Source organism: Nycticebus coucang, chromosome 5 (assembly GCF_027406575.1).
Source record: "Nycticebus coucang isolate mNycCou1 chromosome 5, mNycCou1.pri, whole genome shotgun sequence".
NCBI classification, from domain to species: Eukaryota; Metazoa; Chordata; class Mammalia; order Primates; family Lorisidae; genus Nycticebus; species Nycticebus coucang.
The window spans coordinates 41391985-41404038 of NC_069784.1; the positions used below are offsets into that span (position 1 = coordinate 41391985).

The 12054-nt window shown below is 33.4% G+C and overlaps 1 protein-coding gene across 2 annotated transcripts in view; it reads left to right on the forward strand.

The window, feature by feature from the left end:
* The window catches only part of CEPT1 (choline/ethanolamine phosphotransferase 1), a 46486-nt gene that overhangs the window by 21158 nt on the left and 13274 nt on the right, over positions 1-12054 (forward strand). Inside the window, exons 4-5 of one of the 2 annotated variants that reach the window (XM_053590440.1) lie at positions 593-734; positions 7294-7378. In XM_053590440.1, the coding sequence (XP_053446415.1) occupies positions 593-734; positions 7294-7378 (227 nt within the window). The remainder of the gene's footprint in view (positions 1-592; positions 735-7293; positions 7379-12054) is intronic. The other variant, XM_053590439.1, reaches the window with a different exon arrangement.

A 12054-nucleotide genomic window follows, 5' to 3' on the forward strand; every position in this document is an offset into this window, starting at 1 on the left:
AAAGGTAGTGTGGTATTTTTAAAAAGATATTATAGTTTATTCTGATGGCTGCAGAATGACAGGTATCCTATTTATTTTCCTAATTGGCAGTCATTTTTGCATTATAGGAATTCTTTTCCTATGTATGTCACCCACAATGATACCTGCTAACTAAGAAAAGACAGTTATAAATCTGAAACAAGTAGGTCTTTTTGTGAATTACATAGGCCCTTTGTTTTTCTTTTTTTTTATCTTTGATTGTGTCTGCTTTGTAACTTTTTAGTGCCCGTTAAAACCATTCTCACTAAGGACAGTACTCCAAAATATGTAATGTATTTTAATTGCTTTCAAGAAGTTTGGTCTACTAAATGGTTTAGTGAAAAAAGAGATTGAAATTATGAGGTAAAAGATAATGTAAAAGACTGTATCATACTTCCCTGGTATCATAGATAACTGACAGTAGATTTTGCTTTCACAGCTTACCTTTTTATGATCTTATCTAAAAACTAAAATTTATGATCTCATCTAAAAACTCATCTAAAACTCATCTAACTCAGCCCAGTTAATGTTTGTATTTCATTGTTCACTTTCCATTATGATCTTTCTTCTGCAGTTTTTGTGGTTCTTGGAACTTGTATTGCGGTGCAACTGGGGACAAACCCTGATTGGATGTTTTTTTGTTGTTTTGCTGGGACTTTCATGTTCTATTGTGCACACTGGCAAACGTATGTTTCTGGAACATTGCGGTTTGGAATGTAAGTAGCACTTACTAGTGATTTTGTTTTTTCTTTCAAATATGGAGAATGTTGCTTATAGGTATTTGAGTATTAGGAATTTGTCAAATCACTAAATTAGTTTAATAAATAAAAGAATGTTTAAGACTTCATTAGTGTAACTACATGTATTTTCTAGTAGTTTCTATTGGATGCCCCTCTGTTATACTTTTTTAAGGGAAATATCATAACCTCCCAACCAGTATTTTTAGGGCAATATGAAAAGTAGTAGCCCCTCCTCACTTATTTACATTTGCTTTTCTTACAGACAAATTTGCCTTTTTCTTACTACTATTTACTCGAATTCCATGTTTATTTCAACATATAAAGGAAAGATAAGATAGTTTCTTCTAGCAAAGAACAACTCTCATCTCTAAATATCATAGCTTAGTTAGGTTTCATTCTTTTAACATTATTTTACTTATGAATCTATAAAGATCTAAGTTCTTGATAATTGACTGGACACAAGCATACCATATAGATTATTGCTGCCAATAAAATCCCTGAGAATTTAAAAATGAAATAACAAACTTCTTTCAAACTCAAAAATGAATAGTTCCTACCTGGTGATCAGCGCTTTTCCATAAACATTAATGAGTAAACCAGTCTTGGAACAAAGTTAAAGATGGCATTCACTAACTAGTATTTAAGTATCACAGGTCCTATTTATATCACTTAACTTATTCTTTCTTTTTTTATGGTATAGAATTCAAAGTATTCATTTCATGTATACTTTATGAAATGTCAAAATAAAAACCTTTGATTTTTATCAGAGAATAGGTCATCTATTCTCTAAGATGATCATTAGTAGATTTTTGTTTGTTTTTGTAGAGACAGAGTCTCACTGTACCACCCTCGGGTAGAGTGCCATGGCGTCACACGGCTCACAGCAACCTCCAACTCCCGGGCTTACACGATTCTCTTGCCTCAGTCTCCCGAGCAGCTGGGACTACAGGCGCCTGCCACAATGCCTGGCTATCTTTTTTTTGTTGCAGTTTGGCCGGGGCTGGGTCCGAACCCGCCACCCTCAGCATATGGGGCCGGCGCCCTACTCACTGAGCCACAGGCACCGCCAGATTTTTTGTTTTGTTTTGTTTTTTAAATTTTAGATCAGTGGTACATTTAGTTTGCTTGATCTTGAAAAGGCCAGAGTATGGCTCGGTGACTGTGGCTCAAGCGGCTAAGGCACCAGCCACATACACCTGAGCTGGCGGGTTCAAATCCAGCCCAGGCCCGCCAAACAACAATGACGGCTGCAACCAAAAAGTAGCTGGGCATTGTGGCGGGCACCTGTAGTCCCAGCTACTTGGGAGGCAGAAGCAGGAGAATCGCTTGAGCCCAGGAGTTGGAGGTTGCTGTCTCAAAAAAGAAAAAAGAAAAGGCCGGAGTACATAGAAATTCAGCTGGTCACTACAGGTTTAGTTTAGAAAATTTTTTTCTAACTTAATAGAATTTAAAATGTTGTTATGGCAGTAATGGAATAATTACCAGTATTTTGATTATTAGCTATTGAAAAGACATGTCTCAGAATAATTTCAAAATAAAAGTTTAGAGAATATTTTTCAGGTCCATTTTAGGTAGTATCTTTATTACTAGAGACAGTAGCAGACATGAGTGTCCATGTGAAAACTGTATGTTCATGCATTTGTCAGCAGTTAACAAAATGATGAACGCTTAGAAAATATTTAAAGAGTTCTGATATAAAAGAAAACAGTTAAAAATGTGTACAGATTCTTTCTCAATATAGTTTTTAATTTTTAGTTCCTTATTTTCAAAATAGTCTTTTTCTGCATTATATACAAATACAAAATGTAATAAGACTTCTACGATCACTCGGTTTGCCCTAAATCAATCTTAATCTTTAGAGTTGTTACTGTTCTCAAAAATGACAGAATTTGTAACAGCTAAATTTCTCATAGTTTGTGTTTTGTTGTTTATGATTTCACAGTTAAGTTTCAAGCCCTTAAAAAGCTTCATTACCAGTCAGCTCTAATGTATTGTCTTTCCCTTTCAAGTAATGCAGTAACAATCATATGATGTGTGAACTGAAGGAAGGAAAAAGAATTAATCATGACAGTAGGAAAAGAGTAAATAGTTTTTTTAGGGGTGATTTGAATTTCCCTCATAGTGTTTTCCTACAATGAAGTATGTATTTTGCAGAACTGTAAGCAAGTCCATGTGGTTGGATCATAAGATGCATGTAGGGGAATAACAGGAGGTAAGGCTGGGGAAGATCCAGAAAATCGAGGCCCTTCTGTGCTCTGCCAAGAAATGTCAGGTTTTGTCCTGACTCTGCGGGAACCTTTTGCAGGAACTGAAGCAGAGAAAATACAAAAGTACATTTTAGAAAGATCAGTCTGGCAATATGGCAGAGGGTAAATTGGAATAGGCTGTGACAGAAGCAAAGAGACCCATCAGGAAATATAATTAAGATGAAGAATGAAGCCTGAACTAACACAGTGGCAGTGTTGTTGCAGAGAAAGTGATAGGTTGGGGAGACTTCAGAGGAAGAAACTATAGGACATAGTCTCCATTAGAATGAACAAGAGTGGAATGTAGGGAATGAACAAGAGTGTAGAGACTGGAATGACTCCCAGTCATTACACCATTACCCCATTAACGGTATAACTCCCATTACCTTATGGGTGGTTGGATGAAAGGTGGAGAAAGGCTCTATGGGAGGAGGAGAGTTTGACCCAGAAAATGTATCTGAGGTATTCTAGACATCCAAATAGAATGAGAATAGCAGAAAACTTAGAGAGCAAGCATAGATAGAAGCAGCACAGGAATATTATCACACAGCCAGGGTAAGAGGAGGCATAGTGGAATGAAAGCCAGAAGAGGGATGAATTTCATAAAAGAACTATGCTAAATACTGCTAAGACTGAAAATCAGGACATTAAAGTGTGCGTTGAATTTGGCAGCTATTCATAAATGGTGGAATAAAAAGCAGATTGAAGGGGATGAGAAGTAAATGGAACAAAAAGGTAGATTGCTGCTTATTATACATTGTGTCAAGTTACTTATAAAATATGGCTGTGATGGGAAGGAGAGAGGGATTGGTTAGAGGCGAGAATTATGTGCCCAAGGAAAAAAAAAATCTTTGTATTTTTAATGAGAAAATTTCAAGCATACAGAAGAAATCCACTAGCGTGAGATCCACTGGAGTGCTTATTTATAAATTTTATTTAAAAATTCCAGAAATATTGAGACTAGTTTGAATTTAACATCTAAACTTAAATATTAGTATTATAAGAGATTGGTTTGGATTATCTGAAATTGTATCCAATTTTCAGAAACCCTGCATTTTCATTAAAGCAACACTGAGTTTATTCTCTAAAGTAAAAAAGGATACATTATTCATAGGAATGTGCTCTGAAAGCTTTACATTTAAGGAGACATTTATCAAAATACCAACGCAGTGGAGGCATATGTAGAACACATTTAGATATCTCTAAAAAAGCCTTAAAAATATCATTATTGTTTTCATATATTTTTTAAGAGCATGTAAAATGGGCATATAATAGATTAAATGTTGAAGTAAACTTTATATGTAGGGAGAAGAAAGCCAAGATTTCATTTTACTTAATAAGGAAAGAACTGAGTCAACTCTCCAGTGTAGTTTGAGTAAACAAAAAATTTAATTTACTTACTTTTTCTTTTACTCTTTCTTAAAGCAAAAAAAATTTTTCTATCTTTATATTTTTTTAGAGACAAGGTCTCACTCTCTTACCCAGGCTAGAGCACAGTGGTGTGATCATAGCTCACTGCAGCCTCAGATTCCTGGGCTCAAAATATCCTCATCTCAGGCTTCCTGGTAGCTATGTGCATACCACCATACCTGGTTAATTATTTTTTGTAGAAATGGAGTTTCATTATGTTGCATAGGCTGGCCTCAAACACCTGGCCTCAAACCATCCTCTGGCCTCACCTTCCCAAAGTATAGATTACCTCAGGTGTGAACCACCATGCCCAGCCTAAAAGCATCTTTAAGTACATTATATGTTTTTATTTGAACTATTCTATTTTGATGTTTGCACACATGAGTAAAGACTCAGAATTTCTCTTTGATGTATGATAAATTCAAGTTGTTATTCTTTGAATTATCTTATAGAATGTTTGCCGAATAAATTTTGTTCTCCTTAGTCTTTTTAATATTACTGTTTTTAATTGTTAAGTATGCTCATAGTATCTTGACCAAAAATAGGCACAGGATTTTAGTTCATTCATAACTGTGTAACTCCCAGTCAAAGAATGGCATTGTGAGAAAGCAAATATGCTTTGGATACATCTTCACTGAAATAACATTATATCTTCCAGGAGTTTGCTCTGATAACCAAAAACTACCTTGTACAGAGAATATTAGTACCTGTCACATCTAAACAGACACCTGTCCTCACAGTGTTCTTGAGCAGCAAGTAGAGATCTGACAGAGATGAGTACTGTTTATTAGGACCCTTTCAGACCAGCTTATCCCTTTAGGAGTTTTAGTAACCTGGATATGAAAGATTAGGAAGAAAATGGGGTTAGAGGCTAGTTAGAACTTCGGGAAAGAATAGTGATTGTAGAAGAATGAGTTGAAGCTTATTTGTAAGCATTGGTAAAATACACTTAAAATTATGTCTAAATGAAGGAGTTGACATTTCCTGGGTTAAGGCCTTAGCCCTCTGTATCTAGGTACGTTTAAGTACAAAACTTGTAGATGTGTATATAGAGTCATTTTTATAAATTAAGTGCTCAGAAACCCTAAGCAGTCTTTAATGAAACTATACTTTTGACTCTTAAAAATTGTCTTCTATACTACAAAGGCAGAACTCCTGTTTAAATTATTATTTCAGGGAAAAATACTCTTAAATTAATTTTCAAGAGAAAAAAAAAGAAAGAAATAATAAATTGAACTCAGGCTAGTATACCTTGACTTACTTGTTAATCATATTGTCTATGTATCAGCTTAGGCAGGCTCCTACCTTTCACGGGGCCTCATCTTCTAATTGCCTCTTTTCCTAATTTGTAAAAAACGTTTGAATTAAATGATCCTAAAGTTCATTTTTAAAGTCTGTTATAAAGTCTGTGAGTCTATTAATTTTACACAGTATTATTTATATATAGTTACTTTTCATAACTATAGTAGCCAGAGTATCTTCAATTTTATTACATTTTTCAGTTCATGCTTCTAAGAGTTTGCATTTACATTAGCTAGAAACCCTGCCTCCAAACATTTATCTCTGTGTAAGTAAATAAATTCCCAATTCTGCTTTTATATAGTTAAAGAGAAAAAAGTTAATAGTCTGTGTATTCCATTGGTAATCTCACAAATCCAGTTCATTTTCACATCCAAGTAATTTCTAGAAATCGTTATTTAAACACCTGTTATAATAAAAAACTGTTGGTTGTTAATGTATAATCCATGTTCTGAGGATTCAGGGTTAAGAAACTTTCCACTGAATACATGTATAGGATAGGATTACATATCTTTAAATGTTTGAGACTTATCACAAGAATTATTAAATACCAGAGATTTTCTTTTAGTTTATAGTTTCCCTGTTTAGTTATTTTTTTTTCCTAAGCAATGATTTCATTCATTTGGACCTCAGTTCTGTTCATTGAATTTTATCGGTTCTTATAGATAATAGCCTAAAGCAACCATTTGTATTAATGTAAAGCCTAACTTGCAGTTTGGACTCTCAGATTATCAGGTTGAATCGTGGACATCTTTCTATCTTATTAGCATTCCTCAGTTCTTAATTTTGATTGTGGTAGTTTTTATTTGAAGCCTATTCTATACTGCTGCCCTTTTTTGTTATTATTTGTTCCCAAACTTCTTTTAGTGATTGAACTTGATGTTTTACTTAGTTTTACCACTAGTAAACTAATCCATTGTATTAATAGTAGAGCATTTATAATGCTAGTATGGAATTAAAGAAGAAAAAAGAAAAGATTTTGAATTAGAGAGTATCAGGAAATAGGATAAGGAGATGGATGGCCAATTTGATTTTTGTTCTACCCATATCCGAAGAGAAGCCACTCTTCACTAGATTCTGTCCCACTTACCCTCCACATATATGCTAATTTTTGAGATAGCAGAGGTAGCAGTGTGGTGAGATTTGGGGCAATGAGGGAGTATAAAATGATTGGTGGTTTTCCAGAATGTACACTGGGGCTTCCTGGAAGAATTCTGTGTACAAGTCTGGATAAATTCTGGGACTATAGTAGGATTATTTGGCAAGTAGTGTTCACAACTCCTAGGTAAGACAGAGTTGCCACTGTTAGTCTAGCGTTTAGTGTTTCCAATTGCCTACTTAAAATACGTATTTACAGTGTGTTAAAATTTTAACTTTTTAAACTCTTCTATTTTGGTTTGAATAAGAAATATATACATATTAAGGACAGTATAGTACTACATAAATTGTATCATTAAATCTTTAGGTGTCTTTTTAAGGAAAATGCCACCTTTTAAATCTGTTTTTGCTACCTGTTTAGGGCTCTTTAGAAAAAAGCTCTGAGTAAAGTTATTTTGAAATGTTTGTTTCCTTATACATAGATTCGATGTTACAGAGTCCCAGATCATAATTATAATATGCCAGCTTCTCACAGGAACCCTGGGGCCTTGGTTCTGGAACTTCACGGTAACTGCTAGAATATTCATGCTGTCTGATGAACAATGGTGTGGACTCAGTAAAGACAGCACCTTTGTCATGCACAGAATAATTAAAAAATGAAAAGTAAAAGTCTTCCTGTTGATATTTCAAAAACAGATTAGAAAACAATTTTAAAACATAATAGGGCAATAAAAATCCACCCTAGTAAACAAAGTTTTTTGAAAAATTATATTTCTGGTGATTTGATGCTAAAGCCAATTTTTTCTTTCATTTGTCAATTGAGCCCAATAGTATTTTTATTTATGTAGTATTTTTTAATACAAATACCTTTCCACCATTAAATAGATTTTTTTCTTTAATATTTGTATTTTGAAAACAGAATAAAGCAAGCAGAGTTTTTCTTAGGTAAGTTGAGAGGACTCTTTATATGAATGTAGGAAAGCTGCTTATTCTCTTAGCTTCTTTAGCATATCTTGTAATCATTCCAGAATGCCTACTAGTTCTTCTGCTTGGGTTTACAGTGATCTTGGTATTGTAAAATATTTATTCTAGAAGCTATTCTCATTTCTGTTTGTTTTGTTCAATGTTTTTCTCTCAATTGTGCTTTTAAAACTAAGTATCCTTAGCTTCTCACATGACTATAGTCATCCTTTGAATATCTTCCTTTTTCTTTTTTTTATTTTTGCAGATACCTATTTCCCTAATGTAGTACTGAATATATCTTTTTTTTCTCGTATAAGAGCACCTGTGGCTCAAAGGGGTAGGGCACTGGCCCCATATGCTGGAGGTGGCAGGTTCAAACCCAGCCCCGGCCAAAAACTGCAAAAAAAAAAAAAATTCTAATTTTAACTTTATGACTTTTAGAAGTTAAAAAAATACTTTTTTGGAAATGTTTTCCCACTAACAGAGTCCAGAATCCTTTACACTTTAGTATTAGAAAATTAAAGCAGAGATTCAATTTATTTTGCACCTCAGGGAATGTTGAGGAACTGTTCATATGAAAACCTGACAGATCATTATATCTGTAGATATACAAGACTACATTAGGTTTCTCCTACATTAGGTCTCCCCGCTCAGCAAAACAGAATTGTGAACATTTTAATATTGCTTTCATACTATTGAAATAGTGAATCCTTGTTAGCTTTTTTCATTCTGAAAGATACATTACGGCATTGTAAATTCAGTTATTCAATGGCAATAATGATGACTTTGGTGACAAATTAGTGGGGATATTCTGCATCTTGTAAAAATAACTTTGGAATGTGAAGAATACAAGTCATCCCTTGGTGTCCCTGGGAAATTAGTTCCAGGCTCTCTGAGGAAAACAATCCAGAATCTGGGTACTCAAGTTCTTGATATAAGGTGGTGTTGTAATTGCATATAACCTATGCACACCTTCGCATACATATACTTTAAATCATTCTAGGTTACTTACAATATCTAATACAATATCAATGGTCTATAAATAGTTTTTATGCAGTATTGTCAGTACAGTTTTTTAAATATATATTTTCGATCCATGGTTGGTTGAATCCACAGATGGGAGACCCACAGATACAGAGGGCTGACTCCACTGAGAAATACTATAGACATTTTCTAGGAGCACAACTAAAGCCATTTTCAATTGCATTTACAATGTGTTTGCATAATTATTTGTGAGATTTACTCCTAGAATAATGTGCGTAGTTCAGTATGTGTCTTTAGCCTTCCTTTACCTGTACCTGTCTTCTGGTACTTTCTCTAACGACCCATAGCATAATGCACATTGTAGTTACTGAGATTTATAATTTTTGGTAGCTATTTTTTTGTTATTGATTATACTCACCAAAAGTCTTCTCCACCAGTGTTCTTACTGAAATTAAAAGTTGGAGTGTTGACTGTATTTACTTTTTTACTTTATTTGTCTATGATGGCAAAAGGCTCTATGTTTATAGAGCCCTTTCTATTAAAATTTTCTGGATACTAAGGCATTTTATCATCACAAAAAAATGTTTTTGAACTGTATACTGTTTCCCCAGATATACTGTCTAAATAAAGAACTCTTAACAGTTGCTAACTTGCAGAGATTTTTCTTTTGATTTTAATATTTGTTGCTGTCACTAATTTGATCATTGGAATGAGAATGTTCAATATACCAGTACTCTGTTGTTGTGTTTTGTTTTGTTTTTTTCTATACAGTTTGGGAGGGGAGCTTCAGAAAGAGTCACTAATTTGTTTCTAAGTGAATTTAACTTAGAAACTTACTGGCATCTAAACTTCCTATAAGCTATTATTGCCTGTTGTATTTTAGCATTTTTGGTAAATTTGTGTTAGAATACAGACGTGCATCCTGAAATATAGACATCTTACAAAAGCAAGTTGAAAACCTAGGGCAAATGTCTGTCCCAATTATTGGTAGACTGAAAAGTTTAAAGTATTTTAGCACTGCATAGGAACAACACTTTTATTTCTTTTCAAGGTTCTACTTCTTTTTTTCTCTATAACCTTGGAAAAGTCGCTTAACCTTTATAAATTTTCTTATCTATAAAATGGTGACAGCATTTCCCACATCCTAGAGTAGTTGTGAAGATTAAAAGGGTTAAAAAATGTAACTACAGTGCTTAACATGTAGCAAGTCATCATCATTATTATTACATTAGTTTAAGACGTGTTAGTAACTCTAACTATAAAGGGCTCTATAAATATAGAAAGTTTGCAGGTTTCTTCTGAAATCTATTGTGTTCATAGAGAAGAAGAATAAGTCCTTGATCCCTTTATTTAAGCTTAAGGTTGTGAAGTTTCCAAAGGTGATAAAGATTGGTTGCCCCTTAAATTTGAGACCTACACTCTAGTTCATTTTACATTGGAGGACTTGTTCTACTCTAGCCTTTGGCTATGTTTCCTCCTCTGACTCAAAATTATTCAATGGGTTTTTTCTTTATAGTCATCTCAGAAAATCTGAAGATCTATATAGTCATTCATGTGTTAGGCAGTACTGTACTGTTTTTAATAATTAAGCTTATTTCAGAAATAGACATTTAATTGTATCTGTTTTCCCTGGGTATAACAGCTGAATTAAAAATGCTCTAAGTTGTAACTCGGCTGTATAGTTAATCTTACTTAACATGAAGCTCATAATGCCCCTTTTGCCCCTTATCAAGGGGAGGAAGTAAAATATTAGAAGACAGTATATTGAATTTCTAGGCTACTCTTTATTTGAATCCACTACATTTCACCCCACTCATGGTATTTCTGGTAAGGTCTATAATGAATGCTGAGCTCTAGTTATGTATAAATTACCTAGAACTTCAGACCCATTTACAGATACAATAATTAAAAATCTGTAGTTACCAGCAGTCTAATCCTTGAATAGGATTCTACACACCTTCAAATAGATGACTTTAAACTTTGTGCTCCTCTTTAACAATAGCTCACAAGTCAAAGTGTACAAATCAGGGATTTTTTGACATTGTGTATATTCCTATTGCATATTCTATGTTAACCCAACTAATAGCCAACCCAAATTATAACAGTTATATTTACTATTTATAGTTTAACAAAAATACTTAAGTTTACAAATTAACTAAAAGCATATCTTTGAAATGAATATATCCCATGTAAAAGAAAAAAATAGATGGTTGTGATTATGATTTTAGAGGGGAAAGACAATAAAAATTCTGGGGAAAGATAATTAACATGCTTATCAGCTCTCACAGAATCTGTCATTTAAATCCCTTCATGTCCCTCAGTTAATTCTGAGTCTTGGAATTCAAACCAAACCCATTTGTTAGGTGTATCTTTGAACACTAAGAAATAAACTTTATGAAACTTTCAGAAAAGTCAGAAATTGTTCTCATAGCTAGCTAACTTAAATAGTTTGGATTTGTTAAACTCCCTTTTCAATTTTAAGAGCTATTTTATATTTCTGATGAAATAACTACTCTGATCAAGGAGTTTTCTAAACTTCCTGTTTTTGTTGATGATGGCCTCCTAAAATTTTTACTCTGCTTAAAGAGATCTTGTGTTTCCTTATTTAAAAATTAAAATTATTCATATTCTTTAGGGTACTTTGTCTCTTTACCTCTTAATCAGTCAAACGTTAAGGTGTTCTAAGGAATGATTGACCCAAATGGTTGATTATGGGTGTTGACAGTTACTTTGACCTTGAACTGACTGCCACAGTTACACCCTCCCCATCATATGGATGGGAAAGTTTAGGCTCCACAACTGATTTGCATATATATATATATATATATATATATATATGCATATACATGCATACACACACGTATTTTTGTGTGCGTGTGCCAGGCATTAGAATAGTGTTTGCTTCTGGCTTGTCTTAATAATTTAAGTATGTTTTGACGAGAGTATTCATTATGATTTAGTGATAGTGATTGAGGGAATTGTTTTGTCCTTTGATAGCCTATATTAAAATAAAGTAGAAATAGGAAATTATTTTAAATTTAAAGCAGTCAAAATGCTACAGGTAAGAGATTTGTTTTCCCATACTTTTTTTTTTTTAAATCACTGTTTGGGGTGCTTTAGAGCAGGGAAGGTTAATGTAGTAGTGGCAGAATATTATTACCCATAATTCTCCATTTTTAAATACTAATAACTTTTTTTTAATTTTTTTTATTTTTAATTTCAACTTCCTTGTTCATTCTTCTTTGTTTGAAGTGCTCTTTTTTGTCTTCCTCTGGTGATGTTCTTGATGTTAGTAG